Source organism: Seriola dumerili, unplaced genomic scaffold (genome assembly GCF_002260705.1).
Source record: "Seriola dumerili isolate Sdu_G_001 unplaced genomic scaffold, Sdu_1.0 BDQW01000668.1, whole genome shotgun sequence".
Taxonomy (NCBI): Eukaryota; Metazoa; Chordata; class Actinopteri; order Carangiformes; family Carangidae; genus Seriola; species Seriola dumerili.
In genome coordinates this window covers 1,427,048-1,453,716 of record NW_019174923.1, presented here as the reverse complement: position 1 = coordinate 1,453,716, position 26,669 = coordinate 1,427,048, and the positions used below count along the sequence as shown (strand labels likewise).

Genomic DNA, 26,669 nt, shown 5'->3' with positions numbered 1-26,669 from the left:
CCGTACTGCGGCTGTGCCAGCGCCAGCTGCTCGGCTGTTTCCTCTCCGCTGAATTTAGCTCGTTTGATGTCGGGGTAAACATGTCTGTAATGGGAGGTGGTACGAGGGGTTTTTATTTCAACACAGTCCTGTCGCTGGCCCGCTCTTTAGCCGCCCACCGTCCCGCGCCGGTCGAAAAGGTGAGGAAGGAGAAAAACGAGTGAGATCCAAAAGGCACATTTGTGTTAATTAGCTAACATGAAGCAACAGTTATCGTTTGTTCGGGGTGTAGCTCCGCTTCCGCACAAGCGCCGGCTTATTTTAATTACTGACATGACAGACGAGGTAACATTTGAGAGGTGTGTGTACCTGGGTGGCTATGAGTCACTGGAGCTGGGTCTTCTTGACAGTGTTTTTCTCGGGAGTAGAGGAAGAGAGCAACGCAGGAGAAAGTGGCGTCGCTGCTTGTGTGGTGCATTAGACAAGCATAGTGGTCAGGCTTGATCAGCACTGCAGTCAAACAGGTTTACAAAGTGAAGAGCGAGAGAGATGGAGGGTTTACAACATGCTCTGTTCAATATGGCAGTTTCTGACCTGTTGCAAGGATTATCAGGTGTTAATTAAACAGGTTATGTGGAACAATATAGGAAGAGTTTTTAAACATGTCATATTTAAAATGGGAAGAAACAAACACAAATATCTATGAACATGTGGAGGCAGTCATCAAGACAGGGTATTGCTATTTTATGGATCGCCCAGTGTAGGTTATGTTTTATTGTGTTTTTTTTAGCTATAGCGAGGTGACTGGCTAGCACTATATCAAATATCAGAAAAACCTTTGCCATGATACCATTACTATAGAGCGCAGCAACATGATAATGTATGGTCCCCATCTTGATAGCAACATACAGTAAACTTTATTGATACCCATCAGGGAAACGTAAATACAGAAATGAAATGTATATACAGTATGTTACCTGAGCTCAGTGTGCATAAGTGTAATGCACATGCAAATCCACAAACTAGTTTCCTCATATTCCAAGTAGGACTCTAGCAAAGATCAAAACTGAGTATTGGAGCATGCAATCATTCAAAAAAATCTCATCTTTTTTTTTAAATTTGTTTTTTTTTCTATTGGTGTAACTAAGTACACACAGCTGCAGTGGGCTTCTCATTAGCCTGGACCGATCTGTAATCTGTAATGATTTTTTGTCAAAGTTTTTAAAAATGTATACAAATATGTTTTAGAAATGATCTTTTTGTGCTCTTTCAGGTCCAGAAGTTACAATGTATGTGTCCACTGGAAGTCCGCGGTGTGTTCACTCTAGATGTGCGTCGCAGAGATGCTGTTATTGCACTGGCTGTGTTTCTGGTGGAATCTGGCTTACAGGTGGGTGGTGGTCGATTAAAAGCCAAGGTGTTGAGCCTTTTTCATTGTAATGGCTGCATTTTATCATCAGGTTAAACATTAGAGCTTTAGGCTGTCTGAGAAGTTAATGGATAATGTTAGATTTAATTTCCAAACATTATTCACATTATTCAGTTTACAGTATAGTTTACTCAGAGTTTATTATCTAGGGATGCTGTTGGATTATATATTTATAAATTATTTGTATTAATATATTAGCACTATAAGTCCACTTTTGTCACCAGCCTCTCTCAGGACTCCGCTTCACCATGATAATCTTATTCTTTCTTCTCCCATAATCTGATTAAGATGTCGATTAGGCATGCAGCTGGCCATGTAAGCCTTTAACCTCATCACACCGAGACACAGTGTGAAAAGTTTCCCTGTCATCTGATTATGTTGAGATGGTAGCTTCACTTTTCAGTGTTAAAGTAATGTTTGATATATTTTCTTGGACCTGAATTTGGCTGTTTTGGAACTAATAATACCTCCATATTTTTGATTTTATCACTGCTTGTTAGTCAAACAAAAGTGCTGTTCTTTGCCAGTGACCACTGTTATTTGTGGTGTGTAATTATTTGCTTTACTCTGGCAGCACAAAGACATACTTGTTTCCTACTTGCTGAGCCTATTGAGAGGCCTACCACGGGTCCAATGGATCGAAGAGAGCTCGGGAAAGAAAGGAAAGGGTAAGAACAATCCTCTTATAGTTGGGCCTTTTTGTTTTACAATAGCCTCTATTTACTCACTTGACCAGTGCACAAAGTAATATTTATAGTTATTCTTATTCATTTTCCATCCATCTTTAAATTCCCATTCGACAGTATTTCCTCACTTGTTAAGAGCAAAGTTATATTGGCCAGATCTGACAGTGGAACAACATACTGTGAATTAGAGATTGTTCATTCCACTAGTCAATGTTAGTTAATTCCACTAGTCATTTGTATAGTATTTACTGTTTGTTTGCATTTAAAGTTTTTGATGAATCTGTTTGTTTCTCAATTTCTTGCTGCACACTTACAAGTATTTGGCATTTAACTGTACGTATTAATGTTTTTGTCATTTTCTGCTCTTCAGAATTTCTCCCAGTTGCAGAAAACTTCAGCTTCTGTCTAGTGACTCTTTTGGCAGATGTGGCTCAGAGGGACCCAGACTCCCGACAAGAGGTCAGCTTAAAAAGCGGTGATAATAAATGCTTCTTAGGTTCGGGTACATGTGAGTTAAGTGCTAAGTTATTATTTCTGCTGTTCCCCCTCCAGATCTTGAACACTATAATGGAGGTCATGCAGGCATTGCAGGACATGTGCCAAACACCCGATAATCATGACAAAGGTATGCACACACACACCCACAAAGGTAACAAAGTCCCTAACATCAATCCGTCATAATGAAAAACCTTCATAAATGCTCTCTCATCTCTAGTCTACCTGTGCAGATACATTGTCCCCAGCCTGCTCGGCATGACTCGAGCATTTGGCCGCTACAGCAACACAGATGAAGCCCTGTTGTCCAAGTTGTTCCCCAAAGATTCACCCCAGGCTCGCTGTGTCACAGAAGAAACGGAGGGAGTGCGGCGCAGATCCTTCAATGACTTTCGCTCTATCCTTCCATCCTCGCTGCTCACGGCGTGCCAGAGTGACACTCTGCGCAGGCGCACGGGGACCAACCTGGATTCCTCTGCACAGGTGTGCATATGTTGTTACAGAGCAGGTTGGATTCAAGACACGTTTAGTGTGTTCAGGACAATTAGAGGTGACTTACAGAAATGTTCTGTAATGTGCTGTCTCACAGGTGTGTACAGACCCAGGAGGCCACTCACCCTGCTCTCCTACAACCCCTGGCCCGCATTACTTTGAAGGTAAAACTCAAGAAGCACAAGGTGCCAATGTAAATCTCTCATCTCTTTGTATCCTATCATTGTCAGCTGTAGCTACTTGCTTTTTTTTTTATTAGCCATTATTTCTATTTTAAGCCATTTAATACTACCCATGGCACCCTGAAGGAACCAGTCATATGTGGTCTAACTTGTCTCATGTTTCTTATGTCATCCCGTCTCTTTCATTTCAGGTGCCTACCTCCCAGACAGCAGTACAGTAGACCCTGACCACTATTTCTCCACAGTCAGCTCCAGTTTTTCAATGTCTCCTCTCTTCATGGGGGCAGGAGAAAACGAGGTGGAGGTGCCTATTGATCTGCTCCGGCAGCTCCTTAGCATGGTATAGCAGCCCGCTGCCTATCTTCTGAAATACTACCTACGTTGTCTCTCATCCTATGTATGTATTTTGCATTTTTTTCAGCCATGTGTGTATTGTCAATTTACAGGTGAAGACGTTTGTTTCCGACTCTTTTTTGAAAACTCTGAACGCCACTATGACAGAAGTTATAGAGGTAACTATACTCTATAATCACTGCCTGTACAAAAAACTTAACAGGTAAAGTCAAAGTTTAATTTATGCCATTATCGATAACGTAATCTTCTCTGTCACTGTCTCTTTTGTTTGTTGTTAAGTCTAATCCTGGAGTCAACATCTACTACAAAACCTTCAGTGACCCTCTCTATGTGTGTGTGTTCAAAATGCTGCGGGACACACTATACTACATGAAAGGTAAAGCATCATAAATTGCTTATTTATTATGTATTAAAGCTGCTTTTTTTAAATTGGTTTAATTATTTAATTAATTTCATACTCTGGTCATGTTTCTAAGCCTTGCAGCCGGCCTTTGTACGGGAAGTGCACGACTTTGTGCTGGAGCAATTTAGCAGCAGCCAATCAGAGCTGCAGCGGGTACTTCATGACACGGCGGGGTTGACGGGGGAACAGAGCCCCCTCAAGCTTCGTTGCCAAGCCAACGCCGCATGTGTGGATCTCATGGTGTGGGCCGTCAAAGATGAGCAAGGTAATCAATTGTTACCGTAGAGGGAGGGCAGAGCAGTGTTTTCAGATGTCGTAATCAGAGGGATACTGGGTGTGTTTCTTTGTCCTGGTTGTTTCACTTTTCCTTCCTGGTGTCTTTTCCCAGGTGCAGAGAATTTGTGCACCAAACTGTCAGAGAAGCTGCAGTCGAAAACCTCTAGTAAAGTCATCATTGCTCATATGCCCCTGCTCATCTGTTGCCTACAGGTATAATACTAAAAGATAGAAAGAGTACTGAGATATGAAAGAGAAGTGAAATGTTAGACAAAGTACTAGATCATGGGGTGAGAGTAGGTTAGATGTCTTAGTTTTGAAGCTGATAAAAACCTATGTTGCAAGTATTTTTGATGATTTAATGGGTATTCATTTTCCTTTTCTCTAATTGTCTTCTCCTCTGTCTTAGGGCCTGGGCCGTCTGTGTGAGAGGTTTCCAGTAGTTGCTCACTCTGCCACAACCTCCCTCAGGGATTTCCTGGTGGTTCCTTCCCCTGTTCTTATAAAACTCTACAAGTATCACAGCCAGTACAGCACAGGTACAGATATACTGGTAACTTCAAATTCACCCCAGGACTGACATTCAACACTCCCATACTTATGAGCATATGGGATTTTGTTCTAAAATACAGCATGATGGCAGCACCTGTTCCTATAATTCAGTTGAAGAAAACATGCAACTACTGCTTGAAAGCAGAGTGGAACTAAGCAGAGTTAGTCTGAAACTGGCCATAGAATGGATTTAATATTTAACCAATCGGAACTAATATATCCCCACTTATATAAAAACAAAACATTTTCCTAAAGATTAGAATTAATTTACAACACGTCCTGCAGGAAAGTTGTTATCCCAAGTACAGAATAAATGGTCAGAGCCAGCAGTAAATGGGACAAGAGTGCTGTGGCTGATGATGCATCAATAACATTGTCATTGTCACATCCAGCTCTCATCTATCATTGATCTTAACACAGTGTTCATTGATGAGCAGCTGCAGATACAGACAACTGGAAATGCAATTCAGGTTACTAATGTTTCCGTTCTGCAGTGTATTGTCTTTTTATAGATCAGATGCTAATCTGTTAAATTATAAAAGATAACGAGCTGTTTAGATTTGGCACCACACTCTTCCCTTTTCTTTTCTGTGGAGGATCATATTAAGTAAAAGTTTTAATAGATTTTAAAAAGGCTTGTCTTGAATTCCTTTTGTGCTGATGTTTCTATCTCTGTGCTGTTATCACTCTTTTTTTTTAAGGCACAGGTGAAATTAGGATAAACGTGACCAATGAGCATTCTCAGTCCACCTTCAGCATCCTGTCAAACAGGAAAGACCAGCCGTCCATGTACGAGCAGCTCAGAGACATCTCCATTGACAACATCTGCAGGTCAGACACAAACACCTGGCACAGCAGTGATTAGAGATTTTTTAAATGTATTTTTATGTATTTTTCATCTTTGTGTGCTTCCTCTCTCAGATGCCTAAAAGCTGGTCTGACTATGGATCATGTGATAGTGGAGGCCTTTCTGGCCAGTCTGTCCAACCGTCTTTACATTTCACAAGAGAATGACAAGTAAGCAGCGTTTCTAGTCAGAAACTATGTGCTTTGTAGTCACCCAGAATATTTTCAGGTCCTTGAAACTGATGAGCAGCTACTCTAAAAATACATCATATCATTCTGTCAGGGATGCCCATCTAATCCCAGATCACACCATTCGAGCACTGGGCCACATTGCGGTGGCTCTGAGAGACACTCCTAAAGTCATGGAGCACATCCTGCAAATCCTTCAACAAAAGTTCTGCCAGCCTCAATCACAGCTGGATGTTCTCATCATCGACCAGCTTGGCTGCATGGTGATTACAGGAAATGTAAGTACAAAGTCACTATGATGGCACAGATTTAGAGTATCTTGCTTCTATTATTCTTTGTATCGATGGTTGAAAAGGGATATAGGGGAAGTAAATAACTGGGGTTATTCAGAAGTGTAAACTAGTAATTACTGTTCTATAAATAGAAGCAAACTAACCCTTTTTCTTAACCCAGAGGAGCTGACATGCTGTAATTACCTTAAACCTGTTGGCTGTTGTTAACTTGCTTAGTACACTGCATTAAGAATAGGTTCCAGTATTGCAGTTGACACACAATAGGGTGCTTTTGATAGCCAGAGTGTGATAGGCTACAATTAACAAAGACTGGAAATGGATCTGCCCTTATGTAGCAGATACAGATCACTTACAAAATACCTTGCTCAGTCCCGATACAGATCTCGCATATTTGCTAATTTTATCTCTAATAATGGGATTGGCTTACAAAAAAGGACATTTTATCTTGAGTTTAACCTGTTTGCACCTGCACTTTCTTGCTCCCTGTTACTTCCTGCCTGTTTGTCCTGTAGCAATACATCTATCAGGAGGTGTGGAACCTGTTCCAGCAGATCAGCGTGAAGGCCAGTTCGGTGGTCTACTCAGCTACTAAAGACTACAGAGATCACGGCTACAGGTCGGCATCCGCTCTCACCCTGGTCAGAGTTAACAGTTGCACCAGGGGATGTAATGGCTGAAAAAGAGAAAACGTAGTTGGGAGATTGTTAATAATTGCTGCTCTTTGCTCACTCTTATCAGGTGGTCAGCGGTAGTAGACTATGGTACTAATGTGCATTCTGCGGGTTTGTGTTACATTGGTGTGTAAACATCTGCAGTAAATACTTCTTGTTGGTCTTGTGTACATTTATGTCTACACAGAGTATAACTGTTTATCTTTCTCTTCCAAGGCACTGTTCTCTGGCAGTGATAAACGCTCTGGCCAACATCGCAGCCAACCTGCAGGGGGAGCAGCTGGTGGATGAACTGATGGTGAACCTTTTAGAACTGTTTGTCCAACTAGGCCTAGAAGGAAAGAGAGCCAGCGAGAGGGCCTCAGACAAAGGGCCAGCCCTGAAGGTACGTGCTTACATGCACAAACAATTAAACACAACAGGAAACTGATAACAGCCATGCTGATAAATTGGTAATGGCTCTTTATCTCCCGCAGGCATCGAGTAGTGCTGGAAATCTTGGAGTCCTTATACCAGTGATTGCCGTGGTGAGTACTGAATGTGATGTGTGTGCAAACCGTTGCCCCTTTAGAGACAGTTCCAAGTCATTTTCGGCAAGACTTCGTGTTAAAATACCCACATACAGCGCAGTTAAAAGATCTGCATGAGCTGAGTTGATGACTTGTTACAGATGTTAGTTAGCTTTTAACTCTGTGAACAAATATTTACCCTTTCAGCTGCAGTACAAATATCTGTCACCAGTTCACTGCTGATTTTTTTTTTACGAGATCAATTTAAAGCCAACATAGTAATAGTATGGTAGAATATAAACTGTGTATATTGAATAGTATTCATAGTCCGACAAAAATTGAGCACCAATTAGTAGTATTTTTTCATTGTACTGAGATAGTAATAGTTTTAAGCAGGTTTATGTAAAAACTTGGCAATTAAATAAGGTATAATTTTTTTTTATACCTTTTTATATGTTATTTCTTCTTAAAAAAGAATAATGTAATGTAACCAGTGTAGGTTTTATTTACAGAAATTCTTCTCTATTGTACAGAAGTGTTATGCATTATTTTATTATCCCCTGTCGTGTATTATTCATCTTTGGTCTTTCTGCAATTAATACACAAAAGCATGAAGGTTATGTAATGTCATGTTTTTGAGCACACTCATCCACTATCCTCATTGCAAAAGATAAAACATTAACAGACAGATAACAAGGTTTCATTGAATCACTCAGACAAACTCAGCACTTGAGCAATATGAAGGAGAAGTTTAAATGTTCAGACAGAGACATATAAAGACTCAGTACTCGTTACGTTTTACATATTGTACCAATTGACTATTAAAAAAACAACACCTCAGCTATTAAAATCGGTAATATTTCTGAGGTTCACTAGCATTTTTAGTTTTCTGACCAAAGGTGGAATTTGTAGTGAAAAGTTTAGCTGTTTGTTCCAGTTTTAGCTCTGTGAGGGATCAACCACCCGGCCCATGAACACAAGGCAGTCTGTGCGGTGCTCGTAGATCAGGAAGAGGAAGGGATGATCCACAGTGAAGCGGATCTGAGAGGAGAGGGGCATGAAGCCCACCTGGGTCAGTGCTGCAGCTTCTGTCCCCTCTTCATTCACAGTGATGGTTCCTTGGTGCTTCAGCTGCAGAGGGAAATCACAAGGTGTTTTGAAATAGTTAGTATGGATTATTGTTTGCAGTTGAGAAGGTGCCCAGGTGACTGAATAACGCAGAGACCTTCATTTTGTTTTGATGTTTGATTTTAGGCTCAGTTGGTTATTTCTTACTAAAAGCATCACTGATTTAGTCTTACTCACCCAGTTCATGGCAACCTTTTCAGAGGTCATTCCAGAGAAATCTCCACTCTCCTGGAACAAGTCAGTGAGGCCCATCTCCTTCAAATTTTCAATCAGGTCGTAGTTCTGCTCCAGTTTAAACCGAGGTAACACAATCTCCCGAGTCCTGAAGGGAGTCATAGAAAAGTTTCCTCATTGCTCTAGCTCTATAGCTCTTAAATCAAGCATTTTCACCCAAGCCATTAACTGTAAAAGAGTTCCTGTTGAAAAAGTTTATTGTATGTTATTATTATTATTTACAGTACATATTGTTTTACAGAAAGAACGCTGCAGACCTGTTTGTCATGTTTTTGAGCCACTTGTTGACAACGGTGGGGGAGAGATCCTGCTCTAAGGCCCTCATACCAGTGATCTTCCTCGGCAAGGCGATGAGCATGCTGATGTTTCCTGTGTATGGGAGCTGAAAATAATTCAATCATTATTATGTGGCTCACTTGACTTGTTTTTACGCGTTTGTCAGGAAATTTTTGTTGAAAAATCCTGCCACTCTTCAGACGCCAAGTTAAAATTTCAAACCAGTCCGAGGCCACCCACCTGAAGGATGTCGCACTCAAGTTCATGGTCAGCAGCAGCCAGATAGTTCCCCTTGTTGCTCATCATTGGCACACGCACATTTGTCTTTTCGTTTACTCTGAAGTTGCGATAGTGAGTCATTTCTTTGGGAAATTTCTGTTCCCATGTACCTGTTTATCAAACAAACAAGGTCAAAGAGTGATATGAGTACTTTGTGAGTCTGATAACCAAAGCAGGCAGATGTGCTGCAGTCTTACTGTCCTCAGAGTCCTGCAACATTGAATTGTGAATGAACATTTGTCTTTATTTTCACCCACCTTTGAAGTACAGGTAGTTGAGCAGCATCAGCACCATATTTGGGTCCACGCTCTTTAGTGGTTCCCTGATCAGCCCTTTGGTCAGCTTTTGTATGCGACGGTTAGCCTTGTTCAGAAAGGCAGGGTCCCTGAAGTCCACTGACTGCGGCTCAGCAAAATAATAAGCCTTTGTCTCTGTGCGGAAACTATCTTTCACTGAGACGTCCTTCTTCATGTAGACATCGTTTACAGAGCGGAGCGTGTAACCAAAGTTCCTCCTGAAGAGCCTGTGTGTCAGCTTCCTGAAGAGCTTGTGCACTGTTGTGTTGTCATAGTGGTGGCTAGCATTGACAAACTCGGCGAATCCCAGAGCTTTGTAGATCTGGTCATGGGTTCCCGCTCCTGCCCCTAAAGACATCATCCCCATGGCGATGGAGATCCCAGCAGGTGCTAGCAGGATGTTGTCAGTCTGGTTGACGCCGTTACGAAGACTTCGATAGAGATTGAAACCAAAATGGGCATTGACGATGTTGAGGCGTTGAAGGCGAGACCGGCCATGGAACAGCCGGAGGAGTCTGGCACGACGAATCTTTGGGTCGGAGGGTTCGGCAAAGATGTCGATGTCTGGGGCTGGCGTGGCGATCTCATCTATCTCATCCCCTTCACTGAAAAACATCATAAAGTCATCACCCAACCATTCAAAAGTTGAATCACTCTAAATTTTTTTTGCTATTTAGTATTTAAACACTTCACACAATAGCTGCATCATAAGTAACTATTTTTAGGTGTGTACATTTGTTCTATATATATATCTATATATATATATATATATAGATATATATAATACCAATCCAAGGTATAAATGTAAAAATGTCTTTCTTAGGTCTTCCATATGAAATTATGTTTTACTTCATTACTTTACATCTGAAGTTACAGAACATTACATTTCTGATGTAACCTACCACATGTAAAAACCATTCAAACTTACATGTAATCATCGCTGCCTGCAGCCAGGATCTTGTCAAAATCAATATAATCTTCATCCTCAAAACCATCAAAAACTAAGTCATTAGTGACAGTGTTTTCCTTGTGGAAATCCAACGGGATGGCTTCTATATCCACTGTCCCGTCTGGCTCAAATCTTCTGGGGTCCGGTTGAGGGTCAGTGAAGTGAGAGCCGAGGTCTTTGATTCCAGCCCAGGATGGACTGACCAGCAGTGAGGCCACAAAGAAGATGGTGATGACCCACATCCTGAAGACTGAGGCAGAGGGAATGGACATTTAGTGTGGCTTAGTTATTGGTCTGACCAATAATTTGTGAATTTGATTAAAGTATGTTTTAATAAATCTGTAGGAATTAAATTATGTCTTCACTTACTAAAAAGGCAAAAATATTTTACGTGAATTTCCCTTAAAAATCAGTCGTAGTCTGTAAAATGTCTTACCGTTAGTGTGTGCTGGTGGAAAGTGCTGTACAGCTTCTGTTTGTAGGACGAAGAGCAAAGAATTGAATACAAAACTGAACTTTGATGTGGGCTCCTCCTGAACAAATAGACCAGATCAAACAGACCAGAAAGTGCTGTGACTGACTAAAATCTTTAACTCTTCACAATTCAGCTCTTAAGAATATTTAATATTGATTAACTGTTAAAGAGCTAGTAGTCTGGTAAGATATGTTTTGCAGTTGATGGTTTATGTTATTTGTATGCCTTTATTTTGTTAGTGTGCTGAACGTCCAAGAAGATTTTCGCTTTGTGTTTGAAAGAATTTCCATTTTACCTTTAGAATCATTTGAACTCAATGTGATTGTAATTTGTATAATGCAGCATAAATCTTGAAAAACTTTTCTCACCCTTTTCCTGTGCCCCTTTTTGTAAACTCACAGTTGACCAGGCGACTTCCGCCAATCAAAGAGGCCAAGCCCCGCCTCCAGAAGCTGTTCAGGGACTTCTGGTTGTACTCTGTGGTCATGGGTTTTGCTGTAGAGGGATCAGGTGAGCCAGGAATGAACTGTTTTCAGTACACTGCATATTAAGTATGAAGTCATGCACTGCATTACATCTCTTAAAATGAGTAGGAGCTGATATTTAGGTACACCCCCTGATTTTGGTTTAGTGGTTAGTAACTTCACCAAATCACAAGATTTCTTCATTCTCAATGCTGATGTTCTGAAACTCAAGCTGTGACCTGTGTGAGGGGTTTCAAAACATCAAGCTGCCCATTGCTTTAATTCATAGGTCATAGATCCTATTTTCTCAGGTGGTTACAAAAAGGTTTTGTTATAATCTGATGAATGTACCTTTTAATTAAGAGATTGATTTTATTAATCAGATTGAGATTGATTAATAAGATTTATGATTTCATCTATGTGGCAAAAAAGAGATGTTTGGCTTTTTCTGTCATCAGTATTAACCCAAATATAACCAAATAAGTGTCAGTAATTGCATTTGAGTGGCATTCCGCATTTCTATATATATTTTGTCCTTTCAGGGCTTTGGCCAGAGGAGTGGTATGAAGGCGTGTGTGAGATTGCTACCAAGTCTCCTCTCCTCACCTTCCCCAGTGGAGAACCTCTTCGCTCCGAGCTGCAATATAACTCAGCTCTAAAAAATGACACAGTGACACCGGTACAGTGTTCAAAAATATAGATATCTTTTTTTGCATTAATGTCGTGAAAACTCTTCTTACAACAGCAAAGCCAGAACTAATATTTAGATCCTCAATTTCTGTCTTTTAGGCTGAGTTGAGCGAGCTGCGGGCAACCATCAGCAATCTCCTCGACCCACCTCCTGAAGGATCCGCCCTCATTAACAAGCTAGACTTTGCAATGTCCACGTACCTGCTCTCAGTCTACAGATTAGAATACATGAGGTAATGTTATATTTACTCATCTTTTATCACCACTGGCATTATTCCTTAAAGGATAGGTTGACAGTTTTTCAAGTCTGTCTTAAAACAATTGTCAGGTGCCCGTCTGAGTCTTCTTTGCAGAGCGACAGTACCACAAAGTGGAAATTTTGTACTAAGAAGGTTGTAAATTTGGAAGATACTAACTCAGACTGTTGAAGCCTCATATTGGACTCATATTGAGAGTTTGGACTGTGTTTTTGGACAGGACAAGGACTGTAGATTTTTGTCCCCCTTCACTTACATTGAAATTGTTTTAAGAAGGGATTGGGCAAAGTATGTACACAGGCCTGACTATTGTTTTAAGATAGACTTGTAAAAATCTAAACCTATCCTTTAATAAAGGGAGGTCTGATTGTGCAACTTTGTAATATCTCTCTTTCCTTTTGCACGCTTCCAGGATGCTGCGATCCAATGATCCTGACAGGTTCCAGGTCATGTTTCGATACTTTGAAGACAAAGCCATCCAGAAAGACAAATCTGGTGAGGGCTTTATGCCTGCACACCTCTAGCTATCTTTTCCTTCAAGCTGTATAATTCATTTTCTTAAATTCCCTTTTTTATCTACACAGGCATGATGCAGTGCATTATTTGTGTTGGTGATAAAGTATTTGATGTCTTCCTCCAGATGATGGCTGAGAAGGTAGGTATCATACTTTCTCTTGATATTTTGAATAATAGTGAGGAATATCTAAAGGTCTGGACATTTTACTGGTCACAGATTTTGTTCTGCTCTGAGTAAAAATCAGTGTGTATTTCTTATGTTTGTAGCCAAAGACCAAAGAGCATGAGGAGGAATTAGAGCGACATGCCCAATTCCTGTTGATCAACTTTAACCACACACACAAGAGGATCCGCAGAGTGGCAGACAAATACCTCTCTGGTTTGGCTGAGACGTGAGTAGTAATCATTCAGCTACTTTGTCTGCTTGCAGTTTTTAAAATCACTTTACAGATGTATCTTTTACATCCCTCTACTTCAACCAGATTCCCCCATCTGCTTTGGAGTGGTCGCGTGTTGAAGACCATGTTGGATATTTTGCAGACACTCTCTCTGTCTTTAAGTGCTGTAAGTATCAGAGAGAGGGAGAGCCAGTGCGCAGTGCCAGGTTGTTGGTTTAAATCCCTATAACGAACAAGAACATCTAAAGGTGGCAAATGAAATGATGTGGAATATTCTCATCTGGTGCAGCTTTTAGTCAAAATCTTCAGAGTTTTAATCAAACCCCAGAGAAATGTTGAAATAGGTGCAAACTAGAAGCTTCAGTTGCAATAAATTTCTCACTTTTTTTTATACAGGACATTCACAAGGATCAGCCATACTATGACATTCCAGACACCCCCTACAGGATCACTGTTCCTGACACATATGAAGCCAGAGAGGTGGGTTTGGATTGTTGTTACACGTGTGTGACCACTAGAGGGCAGCACAGTATTGGTTGTAAACATTGTAGTGATCTCTTTGTTGTCTGAATTGTTTTGGGTAGTGGAACTAATTTGTCAACTAAATAAAACTGTAGGTTTTAAATGAAACTTATATATACTGCTATATTTGATGTTGTTTTCATATTATGTTATTTATACTAGAAATCACTAAGAATCTAGCATTTTGCACAAGGATTTCATTGAAATTTAAGGTCCACCAGCACTCCTGTCATCATTTAGTGGTGTTGTATCCTTACTTCCTTATCTCCTCTTAGAGTATAGTAAAGGACTTTGCTGCTCGCTGTGGTGAGATCCTGAAAGAAGCGATGAAATGGGCCCCTTCAGTCACAAAGTCCCACCTACAGGTCAGTTTCTTTACCTTTATGTTTAAGTGAGGACTGACACAGATTTAATCAAAGCAGTAAATTTGATTGGAGCTACAATGTCTTTATAGTTAAAAAAAAAAATCTAACAAAATTAGGTTGTAGCAAAAGTATATTTAAGAAAAGTGTCTTTCTGAAAGTTGAGATATTTAAGTTTTAAACATTTACTTGACGTTGGTTGTGCTTCTAGTTTTAGCAACACTACCTCAGCCACAATACCCTTATATTATGGCTGAGGTTTATTGTAATGATATAATAGTTTTGTACTAAGAATTGGTGATCTAAGATCCCTAATTAGTTAAGTATAAACTGTTTGATTTAGTGTTTTGAAGGGAAATCATTGTGTATTTTGACCTTATAGACAATATTTGTCATCTTTGTTGTTCAACTATTTCTTTTCCTTTTCCCACTTTCTCTTTTTCTGTCTCTTCTTGCCTGAATGTTATGTACAATGCAGGAATACCTGAACAAGCATCAGAACTGGGTGTCGGGACTGTCCCAGCACACTGGCCTCGCCATGGCCACAGAGAGCATACTGCACTTTGCAGGCTACAACAGACAGAGTACTACACTAGGCGTGAGTCACAAACACACATGCAGGCATCCATACATGTTCGCACATAAACCTTTTCTGATCACCACTTTTACTGTCTCGTGAATCGCAGATTTACCACAGATTAAAAACGCACGAAATTACATGTACCAAATTAAGGTGTGTGTCTTAAAACCAGTCACAATTTAAGCATATTTAAAGAATGCAGAAAAAATATCAATCTGTTAGCAACATTGCACATCATTAAAAGCCACAATACAGGCACAGTATGGTTTTACAGTCCTACCATAAATGTGTTTGCTTTTCTATTGTGAGAGAAGTTACACATTTTTTTAGAGCAGTGCGGATGCCTCAGGATGTGACACCTTGTCACTTTGTGTATCAAGAAGCACGTAGCACTTTTTTTTTTTTTTTAACAAACTGTACTTGGAGAACATAAAGCAAACTTTAAAAGTAGCTCATTTACCTACCCATGGCCTCACAGTCTTGTTGATTTCATGCTTATTAACATTTGTCCAACATTAATGGCTTTTTAACATAACGAATGTGCTGTTTAGCTGCTTTGTCAAGGCCTTTGTGGTTTTGTTAGCACTGATCAGAGGTGTCTTGTATCCTTTGTGCACATGTGTTTTATTATGTTTTATTCTGTATGCACTCTGTAGCACTGTAAACACTGGGAGTCTTTTTGTCTAGTTGTTTACAGTACTGTACGTCCATGTGCGCATGCTTACTAGTCTGTGTGACATTATTTTGCTTGCTATGCATTTCTTATGTGTTCTGCGGCTTGCATTCTGCTATACGTATCTGTCTTTTCATTTGCTTCATTTGTTGTATTTTGTCTTTATTAAACTGCACCGAACTACCTACCTGGTTGCTTGGCTGGTTTACGGATTTGCTGGTTACCTGGTTACTTACCTGCAATGGACGGGTGGGTTGGTTGGCTGGTTGCCCATTTGGCTAACTGGTTATGCTGGTGCTGTCCTCCACCATGTGGCCAACCATAGGCTGCTTTCCCTCAGGTTGGTCTGAATACTAAATACAGAGACAGGGCTCAGGCATGATACCTTCCAGTTTATCCAGAAGTGTTACAGTACAGCTGCGTATCTTACTTTCCTACCTTGTGACTGGGTGGCCCTAAGTGGCCCTTAAACTCTGTTTTTTATTAGACCACCCAGCTAACGGAGAGACCAGCATGTGTGAAGAAGGACTACTCCAACTTCATGGCCTCACTCAACCTGCGCAACCGCTACACAGGAGAGGTGTCTCAATCTTCTAGATATTAAGATGATATGTCTTGCTGAGACTTTCTGCATACAGTCTGATTCATACTGGTCTGTGTATGTGCTGTCTAGGTGGCTGGTATGATCCAGTTCTCAGAGGCGACTCACAGCCAGTCAGACCTCAACAAGCTGATGATCCATCAGATGACCCGTGCTCTGGACAGAAAAGACCCAGAGGCCTTCACCCAGGCCATGTTCAAGATGGCCGCTCTGCTTATAACTACCAAAAGTCAGCAGCTCTACCTCATTTCATTTTATACATCGAATGTTTTTTTTGTTTTGTTTTTTTTTTTGTTATAAATCAGTCATTTCTATATTTGGTCTTTCAGACTGCGATCCTCAGCTCCTGCATCATCTGTGTTGGTCTCCTCTGAAGATGTTTACAGAACATGGGATGGAAACTGCTATCGCCTGCTGGGAGTGGCTCCTGGCTGCACACAACGGCGTGGAAGTGCCAGTATGTATATTTATCACTTTTAATAATATCATATGGACAATTTGTTAAATGAATGCGTATCTTGGTTTGACGTATATCGTATCTCCTCTTTCCCATCTGCCTAGTTCATGCGTGAGATGGCAGGGGCTTGGCAGATGACAGTAGAGCTGAAGATGGGTTTGTTTTCTGAAGCTATAGTAGAGACCGGCCCTCTGGCTGTCTCAGAGGAGAGTCAACCTGCACCCTGTGCACCCGACGTCATCCCCCACTTTCTCTGGATAGAGGTCCGTGACACTGAGACATTAACTACTGCTTCAATTTCTTGTCCTCTATATTTCCAAGTTATGTTACTGTTACAGTTGTTTTAAACTTTAGTGTCCAGAGATCACATGACTTTATGTCAGTAAAATACACAAAAGTACAGCATGCACATGTTCACCAACCCACTGGACTGTAGAATCATTTGTTCAGCTTCAAGCCTCCACCAGTCCACTGAGCTTGTCTGATTTTCACTTAGAGGCGTTCTATCATTTTGATGTATAGTGTTTGTATTAGCCATAAAATGGTGTTGAACTAATTAATTAAAGGGTCTAAGGATTGGAAAATTTCACCTCTTTATCCCTCCTCTCTGTTCTCCCTCCAGTTTCTGGTGCAGAGGTTTGAGATAGCCAAATACAGCAGCGCTGACCAAGTGGAGATTTTCACCACCATTTTGCAGAGATCTCTGTCTCTGAGTGTCGGAGGACCCAAGAGCAGCCTGAACCGACATGTTGCTGCCATTGGACCCAGATTCCGGTACTGTGTCTCAATATTACAACAGCAAAGTAGTTTAATTATAAATGTAATAATAAGCTGTAAGAAATACTGAATCGTAAACTTGATAAGACTATTGTGTCATCACTTTGCTTCATTTCAGACTGCTGACTCTGGGTCTGACTCTTCTGCATGCTGATGTTGTGACGAATGCCACCATCAGAAATGTGCTTCGAGAAAAGATCTATTCCACGGCTTTTGACTATTTCAGGTAGAAAAAATTCCAATCTGGTTTGTTGGCATAATGGAAACTCTGTGTTAGTGTCATTTAAAGCTGTCTTTCTGTCCACTAACTTCTTTGCCATCTCTGTCTTTGTGTAGTGTCACTCCCAAATTTCCCACTCAGACAGATAAGAGGCTGAGAGAAGACATCAGTATAATGATCAAGTTCTATGCCAGCCTGCAGTCTGACAAGAAATATCTGGCTGCCAACCAGCTGGTTCCTCCAGGTACAGCAGTGAGAGAACAGTGACCTAATCTTTCAGTAATAATAAATAAATTAACAACTTCACACAGCCCAAGAATTCACACTTAATGTGTGGATTTGATTGATCTTTAGTTTAAGTTTCTAAAAGGTGAATTTCCATCTCTTTTGCTGCTTTTTTTTAATTTAATTGATAGAACAGTAATGTGTAATCTAGAGTATGACATCTGAATCAATGCAGAGACCCAACTTTGTAATCTGTGATGTCATACTACTAATGTGTTAACTTGAGCTGAAAGTGAAATTTGCAAGGAAATGATTTTATACTCATGAGGGCAGTGTAGTGGGTACACCACCTGGGCTTTTTTGTTTTCATGGAAGGTTACAGATGGTTACAGGTTAGTGAGTGGATCAAAATATACTCTTTGGTAATTAAGTCAAAATGTATAGCTTGAGCCCAAAATGTTGTCAGAGCGTCTTTGTCAAGAAAAGATGCACATTTTCCCACTATCACTCATTCACAGTTGTAAAGTTGGTATCTAGATCTATTCATTTTAATTTTCTCAATAGGTGGATGGTAGATTTGTTGGATAAATTTATCTTTTTCTTTGTATAGATCCCCAAGACATGTCTGTGAACAGCCTGTCTGTAGTAGCAGTGACGGATAGCCGGAGCAGCCTTGATGCAGCGGTGGGCCAGAGGCAGCAGGTGGCTCAGGGATGGATCAACACCTACCCTCTGTCCTCTGGGATGTCAACCATATCCAAGAAATCGGGTAAAAAAAAAAAAAAAAAAAACACACAGCATGTTAAACTCGCTATGCTGGAACCCATCATATGCTGCAAAGACAGTCTCAGTGAAACTGAACCTCTTATGCTTCTTATTATTAATATTATTATTATCATCAATATTATTATTATAGGTTGCCATTAAATGAAATTTCCTCTGCCATCATGTGTTGCTTATGTAGATATTACTCCTGTTTTGTTTCAGGACTGTCTAAAAAAAGCAACCGAGGCTCTCAGCTGCACAAATACTACATGAAACGCAGGACTCTACTACTGGCTTTACTGGTATTTACCTATTCTCTGTAACTATGTATGTTCAACAATATGTGGTAATGAAGAATGAATTGCTGTACTAGTGCTGGTGTTGTTCCTGTATGTCTCCCTCTAGGCCAGCGAGATTGAGCGGCTGACAACATGGTACAACCCGTTATCCACTCAGGAGCTTGCTATTGCTACCGAGCAGTCGGTGGAGACTAGCATTGCAAACTGGAGGTCCAAATACATCAGTCTGACGGAGAAACAGTGGAAGGACAATGTCAACCTGGCCTGGAGCATAGCACCTTACCTTGCCCTGCAGCTCCCTGCCAGGTACGCAGAACAACAATAAGTGAAGTCCATAACTTTCTGCACATTGTTTCCCTCTATTGCTGTGAGAAGTAATTGAATGATGTTCAAATAAGAGCACCACAAAGATGACAGAGAATATGGGGTTTGTGCTTGTGACATAATTTCCTCCCATTAGTGTGTGTGAACACCTACTATTTCTACCTAAATGAAAATATCCTCATCAGGCCAGCTTAATGCCTTTTACTTAATGTGTCCATAACATATTCATCAACTAATGAAACACAGTCTATGACTTTGTTACAGGCCTGTAACTTTTTTTTATGGAAGTTTATGACACGACAAAGGATAAAGTTATTCTTTGGGCATGCTCCTTTTCAATTCTATTTGTTTTTCAGATTTAAACACACGGAGGCTATTGTCTCTGAGGTGACCCGTCTGGTGCGAATGGATCCAGCTGCTGTGTGTGATGTTCCTGAAGCAGTCAAGGTGAAGTCCTCTACCTGCCAGTACAAACCAACAGCCTGGTGGTTATGTCTGCTGTCCCTTTGTCAGTGGGTTTTGAGAGGAGGTTTAACCAGCTGGACACGAAAATTGAAAATACTGTGAAACACCATAAATATAAATATATAAATATATAGCAACAATCACAATAAACTCTTCATATTCTGTCTGGCCACATTCAGCTCATCCCCTGTGTGATATAGTAGGCTTTATGAAAATAGCTAGCATATCTTTAAATGTGTATCTTATACTTCATCGTCACGCTGTGTGAGATTGGAGAGCTGTCACTGTACAATGGCAGGTTGCTGCTCACTTTTCCTTGTCTTATTTTTATATGTAATGTAAAGATCTCTTGTGTCTAAAACCCTTTCAGGACCTCATTTTGCCTTTGAACACACAATATATTGAGCCATCACAACCATCTATAGCCATAACTATAGATTCAGTCATACCCTTTAATCTTAACAGGCAGGGATTTTTCAGCCCTTGCAGGTTAATACTGTGGCTTCATTGAGTGCCGTTAACATTTCTGTTAAGTTGTAACTATGGTATAATGAACAGAAGAAAAAAGTTTTTGTCCCTTAATGTTTTGCTGTAAAGTAGCCATGCACTGCCACTTGAGAAATGATGAAGTAATCGTTTTCCCTCCAGCTTCCTCTAGTCCTTTTCGTTTAGTTCTACCTGACTGAACTCTTAATGAGCCTTGTACCTGCCTGAAGAGGAAGCAGCGAAAGGCAGAGCACGGCCTTCCCCAAAGGCCACCATAACTTATCAGATAATCCTCCTTGACATCTCACAGTTGTTTATTCCAGTCACTTAAGTAACTAATAAGCTTCCACTGGAGGTTAGTTAACACACCACCAGGCTGGAGGTCATGACGTTGAATCAGATTTCTGTTGATGTGATTTGATATTTGATACATGCTGCACAAAGAGTAGAACCTATCTCAGCGCTTATGTACATGTTGGCTAAGCTCATCAATTTTTGACATATTTCTTTCTCTCTCTTTTTTTTTTTTGTTTTTATTCAGTTCCTGGTGACATGGCACACGATTGATGCTGACTCTCCAGAGCTGAGTCATATCCTGTGCTGGGCCCCAGCAGATCCTCCTACTGGCCTGTCCTACTTCTCCTCCATGTACCCTCCTCACCCCCTCACAGCTCAGTATGGGGTCAAAGTGCTTCGCTCCTTTCCTCCTGTACGCACAAATATCACTTGCAGTTACAGTAGTAAACGGCATCAGAACTGATTTTGCTTTTGACAATTTGATTATTGTAGTTCTGTGTTAAGGCATCTATATTTCACATGCGTATGCTTAATGGTGTGTATTCGTAACCAAATTCAGTCACTGTGCCTCAAACATTACTGACAAATCTGATGAAACTGACTGATAAGCCCAAGAAGTGCTTACATTATTCATAAGGGACTGTGTATCACTTGTATACAGTGGCTTTTTTATATGGCTAATTATTATTTTTTTCTTTCTTGTAAAATATTTTTTCCACTGTTTCTAGGATGCCATTTTGTTTTACATTCCTCAAATTGTCCAAGCCCTTCGTTATGACAAGGTAAGATCAGGTTTTCTCAGTGAGCATATACATTTAAAGCCCCGTATATCTTATGATTATCATATTATTATTATAACGTCCCCTACTTTTCCTTCCCCTTACACTCTGGTTTAGATGGGTTATGTGAGAGAGTACATCCTGTGGGCTGCTCAGAAGTCTCAGCTGCTGGCTCACCAGTTCATCTGGAACATGAAAACCAACATATTCCTGGATGAGGAAGGAAACCAAAAAGATCGTAAGATATCTCTATTTCAGTGTGTGACTCTCGCTCACACGTACACCTCAAGCACAGACATGAACACACAAATATGCACAAAACTGATGAAAAAAACTCTCTGCCTGCAGCTGACATAGGGGAGCTGTTGGAACAGATGGTGGAGGAGATCACTGGCTCGCTGTCTGGCCCGGCCAAAGACTTCTACCAGCGAGAGTTTGACTTTTTCAACAAGATCACCAACGTTTCGGCCATTATCAAGTATGAACACGCTTTTCAATCACATGTACTATACATGCACACTGCAGATACCACACATTTCTTACTTTCCAAGCTTAGTTCAATGTATAGTTTGAAGAGACTTGAAACCTGCTTGAAGTGAGTATTCCATCAGTCAGCACTGACTCAACTTTAGTTTCACCTTTGTTTTGTGGAAGTGCATGTGAGAGCGAGAACTGTTTAGGTGTGATGAGGATGCTAACTGATACTTAAGAGACTAAAATGTCTAAAAACAGCTGTATTGTGTAACCGGCATATTGCAGCATCTTTATTGATTTTTAAGATGCTAATACAATCATAAACTGGGGCTTACACTGAAAGAAAAGCTAAGACACTGAACTTTGCCAAATGCCTCAAAGTAGCACCACAGTTAAACTTTTCTGTTATTTGGATGTCATACTTACTGAAAAACACTACTCTCTAGGTAGCCTTTAAGGTGTTTATGAAGTGATAGCAAGTTTTCCCCTGAGCCTTCATGTTATGTTCTTTCCTTCCCCTGTTGTTCGTTTGTTGTTAGTTTATTTGGCCATTGGTTGCTGTACTGTCTCTCTGATTATGCATTGGTCCGGAAGACATTATATGCTGTGCTCCCTCTGCCCCTGACTACCTGTCCGCCATGTGTGTAGACTCTGCAGCTGATGAGCAGTTTTCTGACAGGTCCCATTATTGCCAGCTCGTACTGAGTGCTTTGTCAGCCCACTAGAGGCTGACAAAATTCCCTTCTGCCCTCATTATAGCTCTAATTGTAACATGTCAGGGGATACATTTCTACTGTCCCTTGGCTTCCACTCTCAATTAGTCTCTACCCCAATGAGTTACCTCTGTGAATAACAGCAGAGCCTGACTGTCACTTGTGGTCTGGAGTCATTCAGTGGGATACCCATGCATGCTATTCTCAGTGAAGTCAGTCATAGAGGTGTGGAAACTATGTGTTCAAGTTGTTTTTGTTTGTCTTCATCAGACCTTTTCCCAAAGGCGAGGAGAGGAAGAAGGCCTGCCTGGAAGCCATGTCACAGATCAAAGTTCAACCTGGCTGTTATCTCCCCAGTAACCCCGAGGCCATCGTTTTGGATATAGACTACAAGTCTGGGACCCCCATGCAGAGGTGAGCCTCAAAAGCAACAACTGTAATGCTCTTACCAGTTACCAGAATTTACAAAGATACGTGACGGCTTCACTGAACCACTTGTGTCTCCTCGTGTAACTGTTTAGTGCTGCCAAAGCTCCCTACCTGGCCAAATTCAAAGTTAGGAGGTGTGGAGTCAGTGAGCTGGAGAAAGAAGGTATAGTTACCATTAAAGGAACCTACAGTAGATTTTATACTTCTCAAATTGTGCATGGACAGATGATGTATCCTGTCATCTTCCTCTCAGGTCTGCAGTGTCGCTCAGATTCTGGAGAGGAAGTTAAGAACGAAGAAGAGGCCAAGAGAATCTGCTGGCAGGCAGCCATCTTTAAAGTGGGAGACGACTGCAGACAGGTGTCCATTTCACACGCCTCACCTTTTACTTACCACACTGCTATCACACATTAATTCAATGCTACCTTAGTTTGACGTAACTTGAGTATTTTAGCTAGAATTTCCTTTTTATTTCCATTTGGTCATTTGTGTTCACAGGACATGCTGGCTCTTCAGATCATCAGCCTGTTTAAGAACATTTTCCAGCTGGTGGGCCTAGACCTCTACGTGTTCCCTTACAGGGTGGTGGCCACAGCCCCTGGAGTAAGTTCATATAAAACTTTTGCTGTCTTCCTCTGTATTACTATATTATATTCCTGACGGGAATTACTGAATGTTCATACCAACTGTCCCACGAAGATAATCGAACTTAATCGAACTTTCACTTGTAATCAAACCTCTTCTCATTCTTCCTGTTTCTGATGTTCCCCCACAGTGTGGAGTGATCGAGTGCATCCCGGACTGCAAGTCTCGTGACCAGCTCGGCCGACAGACAGACTTCGGCATGTACGACTATTTCCGGAATCAGTATGGAGATGAGTCCACACTAGCATTCCAGAAGGTAAATGCCAAATCTCACAACCCTTGTGCAGACGTTTCCAGTTATCAGTCAGTCCTTTATACCTGTAAAAGTATGCCATATTTCTCAGTGCTCACATTTTGTATGTACTAACAGTTTGATCTGGTATTCCTCCCAACACTTCCCCTTTAGGCACGGTACAACTTCATCCGCAGTATGGCAGCTTACAGCTTGCTGCTCTTCCTACTGCAGATAAAAGACAGACACAATGGAAACATCATGCTGGATAGCCAGGGCCACCTCATCCACATTGGTGTGTATTCTGTGCATTTTTCCATGTGCATTTATTGAAGTTGATGTGTATGTTTGGCCCTGGTGTAAATTTAAGACTGTACCAGTCTTGATTTTGTCCAAGCCAAATCAGATAAACGGTTCAGTATCTGTTTTTCTTATCTTCCACCAAGCCTATCAACATGTTTTCAAGACTGTGCTTGCACAACTGCATTGCAACATGATGATAATAAAATATTAAAGATAACTTAATGATGAACTTTATATCTTGAAAAAAAAGTTTTAAGCCAAAATTTTAAACCAATGGCTGCATGAAAGGGAGGAAAATGCATTTAAAAATCTTTTAAAAACTTCTGACTTCTAACTAACCCTTTGCAACCCAAGCCTTTATATCGTAAAATTCATGACTGCAGTCTTTGCCGGCCGGTTTGAGTGACTGGAGAAAAGGAGTACAAACAGGAGCGCTTCTGATAATGATAATGCCAGACTTTATCTTCATGCTGCAACGTGATACTGGAGGCTTCAAAGAAAATCCTAAGCTCTTGTGTCTGTGTGTTTACAGACTTTGGGTTCATGTTCGAAAGTTCTCCTGGTGGGAACCTCGGCTGGGAGCCGGACATTAAGCTAACCGATGAGATGGTGATGATCATGGGTGGCAAAATGGAGGCGACGCCCTTCAAGTGGTTCATGGAGATGTGTGTGAGGGGATACCTGGCGGTCAGGTGAGTAGGTAGAAGTGCTAAAAAAAAAAATGCTATAGGCAGACGATGACTAACATGTGACATTAAGATAAGTTCCTCCGGTGAATCAGGCCCTACATGGATGGAGTGGTCTCGTTAGTTAACCTCATGCTGGACACTGGCCTTCCCTGCTTCAGAGGACAGACCATCAAATTGCTCAAGTGAGTCAGACGTGGATGTGTTCACATGTGTGTGCCAATTTGAATGTGAATAAGCAGCTTGACTGTGATTTGCTGTTGTCGCTCATAGTCTCTTTCGCCCCATCTAGGCAACGATTCAACCCGGGTTTGAGTGAGAAAGATGCAGCTTCCTTCATCATCAAAGTCATCCAGAACTGCTTCCTCAGCAACAGGTCAGGATAGTTGACATATTCCTCTTTTTCTTTCTTTTATTTTTGTTAATATTGGCTTCCTTAAAAAAATATTCACATTTGTTCGCTTGCTCTTCTCTGTTTTACAGGAGTAGAACCTACGACATGATCCAGTATTACCAAAATCAGATCCCATACTAAACATTTGTGCCTACGCATGTGCATATTTTAGCTGGTACGGAGCGTGCGTGCGTGCGTGCGTGCGTGAGATTGTGTGTGTGCCTTTGTTCATGTTCATCATTGAAGATTGTTGCTCATTGTTTCTGCTGATTGTTGGATGTTGTCCTTTGTGTTTGCTTTAGCTTCTTGTTTCCTCTCATAGCATATTTTCTTTATATTAGTAGTTTATTCTGTTATTTATTATTTTATGTTGAAATCAATGTTATTAATTATTATTCTATTGCACTAGCATCCTGACTTCTGTGCACTTCTCAGAAACTCTTGGTAATCTGCACGTTCAGTATATACTTTATCAGAGTTTGTGCCAATTTTAAATAATTTATAATATTTGTGAATGTGGATTCTTAAAGCTGTTGATTTTAGATGGGGTTTGAAATGTAATTGGATACTTGAAGTAGACCGGTTTCAGTTCTGACCAATGTGGCCTATTCTGTCATCTTGTACTTGACTGTACTACTGTGCTTCTCTTTTTATTGGACCAGACAGAGTTATTTGATCTGTGGCATGGTACTTGTCTTGTATTTAACAGTGAGACTGTATAGACATGGGTTACACTGTCTGTATTTTTGGCTTTCCATATTTGCACCATGGGTGAAATGATACATACGAGTTCTGGGAAACACCAGGGCTGTGTTTTGTATATTTAGCATTGCCAAAAGGGGAGGGAAGATAATGCACATAAATCAAACTTTTCTATTATTTGTGGATGAAGGTATAAGGCACAGCTCGAATGTTGGGCAGTTGCATGAAGTTAATTGTTAACTGCCATGTAGCCTGTGTCCAATGTGGCTTTTGGTGACCGTTATTTTAGTAATTCAAAGTGCTGTGCCCCATGTCCATATGGTTAGCTTAAGCCTTTATGTAATGTTACTGATTGTAAAGATTTTGCCTCTCTTTGTATATTTATATCCATGCCTCATTTTCTGTCTCCTTTTCTGTCTTCATGCCTTTTGAATGAAAATGCATAAGATATGAAATCAAATAAAGATCTATTAACTTAAAGGCACTGTCTTATTCTTGTTGCTCCTTACTGAGGGCAGATTTTCATTCGATGGTATTTTAAGTTGAAGGCATCATTGCCCATTTAAAGATAAGTGATATTGCATCAAATTACAATAAGAGTAGAATTAAAAAAGAAACTATAAAATACAATTTATATTTAAAAAAAAAAAAAAAAAAAAGGAAAAGGAAAAGGGAAGGCAACTAAAAATGTCTATATTCTGAGTAAAACATAATCTTGGCAGATGGTTTGGACTACATTTAGCCTATATTTAGAAATCCTCCCCTCACCTGTTATATAGCACATACCTGTTTCTGTTAGATAATCTCTACCATCAGCTTCTTGCGCATCTCCATGCTGTGTTTTATATTTACATCCACCAGAGGGCAGCACATGATGACAATGTGTGCCTAAGTGCTAGTCACAAACCCAGAGTCGCTCTATATGAGGCTGGCATCAGAGG

General features: G+C 40.6%; 2 protein-coding genes across 4 annotated transcripts; one reads left to right on the top strand and one right to left on the bottom strand.

Annotated features, from left to right (window-relative positions):
• The first annotated feature begins 44 nt into the window (after window positions 1-44).
• LOC111236491 (phosphatidylinositol 4-kinase alpha-like) lies at window positions 45-26,160 on the top strand. 3 transcript variants are annotated; one of them, XM_022765237.1, is made up of 55 exons: window positions 45-179; window positions 1,253-1,369; window positions 1,983-2,076; window positions 2,465-2,553; window positions 2,647-2,719; window positions 2,810-3,072; window positions 3,179-3,245; window positions 3,455-3,603; window positions 3,710-3,775; window positions 3,897-3,993; window positions 4,094-4,285; window positions 4,409-4,509; window positions 4,706-4,835; window positions 5,556-5,679; window positions 5,770-5,865; window positions 5,978-6,161; window positions 6,689-6,792; window positions 7,064-7,232; window positions 7,324-7,374; window positions 11,395-11,503; window positions 12,000-12,136; window positions 12,247-12,380; window positions 12,817-12,899; window positions 12,989-13,059; window positions 13,188-13,312; window positions 13,403-13,484; window positions 13,715-13,798; window positions 14,116-14,205; window positions 14,681-14,800; window positions 15,781-15,795; window positions 15,943-16,035; window positions 16,129-16,285; window positions 16,386-16,513; window positions 16,618-16,776; window positions 17,136-17,287; window positions 17,409-17,516; window positions 17,627-17,754; window positions 18,346-18,504; window positions 18,723-18,802; window positions 18,906-19,105; window positions 19,480-19,570; window positions 20,616-20,783; window positions 21,100-21,153; window positions 21,268-21,388; window positions 21,499-21,628; window positions 22,608-22,751; window positions 22,859-22,929; window positions 23,020-23,126; window positions 23,265-23,369; window positions 23,542-23,667; window positions 23,818-23,938; window positions 24,479-24,638; window positions 24,728-24,817; window positions 24,925-25,008; window positions 25,116-26,160. In XM_022765237.1, exons 1-55 carry the CDS (start codon window positions 81-83, stop codon window positions 25,165-25,167), a joined length of 6,303 nt encoding a protein of 2,100 aa, XP_022620958.1. In that variant the 5' UTR covers window positions 45-80; the 3' UTR covers window positions 25,168-26,160. The 3 variants fall into 3 exon arrangements, with proteins under 3 accessions (XP_022620958.1, XP_022620956.1, XP_022620959.1); XM_022765235.1 differs by having other exon boundaries at window positions 5,550-5,679; XM_022765238.1 differs by lacking the exon at window positions 15,781-15,795 and having other exon boundaries at window positions 5,550-5,679.
• On the bottom strand, window positions 7,968-11,065 carry serpind1 (serpin family D member 1). The gene is made up of 7 exons (XM_022765239.1): window positions 10,955-11,065; window positions 10,498-10,768; window positions 9,531-10,174; window positions 9,235-9,383; window positions 8,976-9,100; window positions 8,662-8,806; window positions 7,968-8,487 (listed from the first exon to the last, which is right to left on the bottom strand). Exons 2-7 carry the CDS (start codon window positions 10,758-10,760, stop codon window positions 8,296-8,298), a joined length of 1,518 nt encoding a protein of 505 aa, XP_022620960.1. The 5' UTR covers window positions 10,761-10,768; window positions 10,955-11,065; the 3' UTR covers window positions 7,968-8,295.
• Window positions 26,161-26,669: the final 509 nt, after the last annotated feature.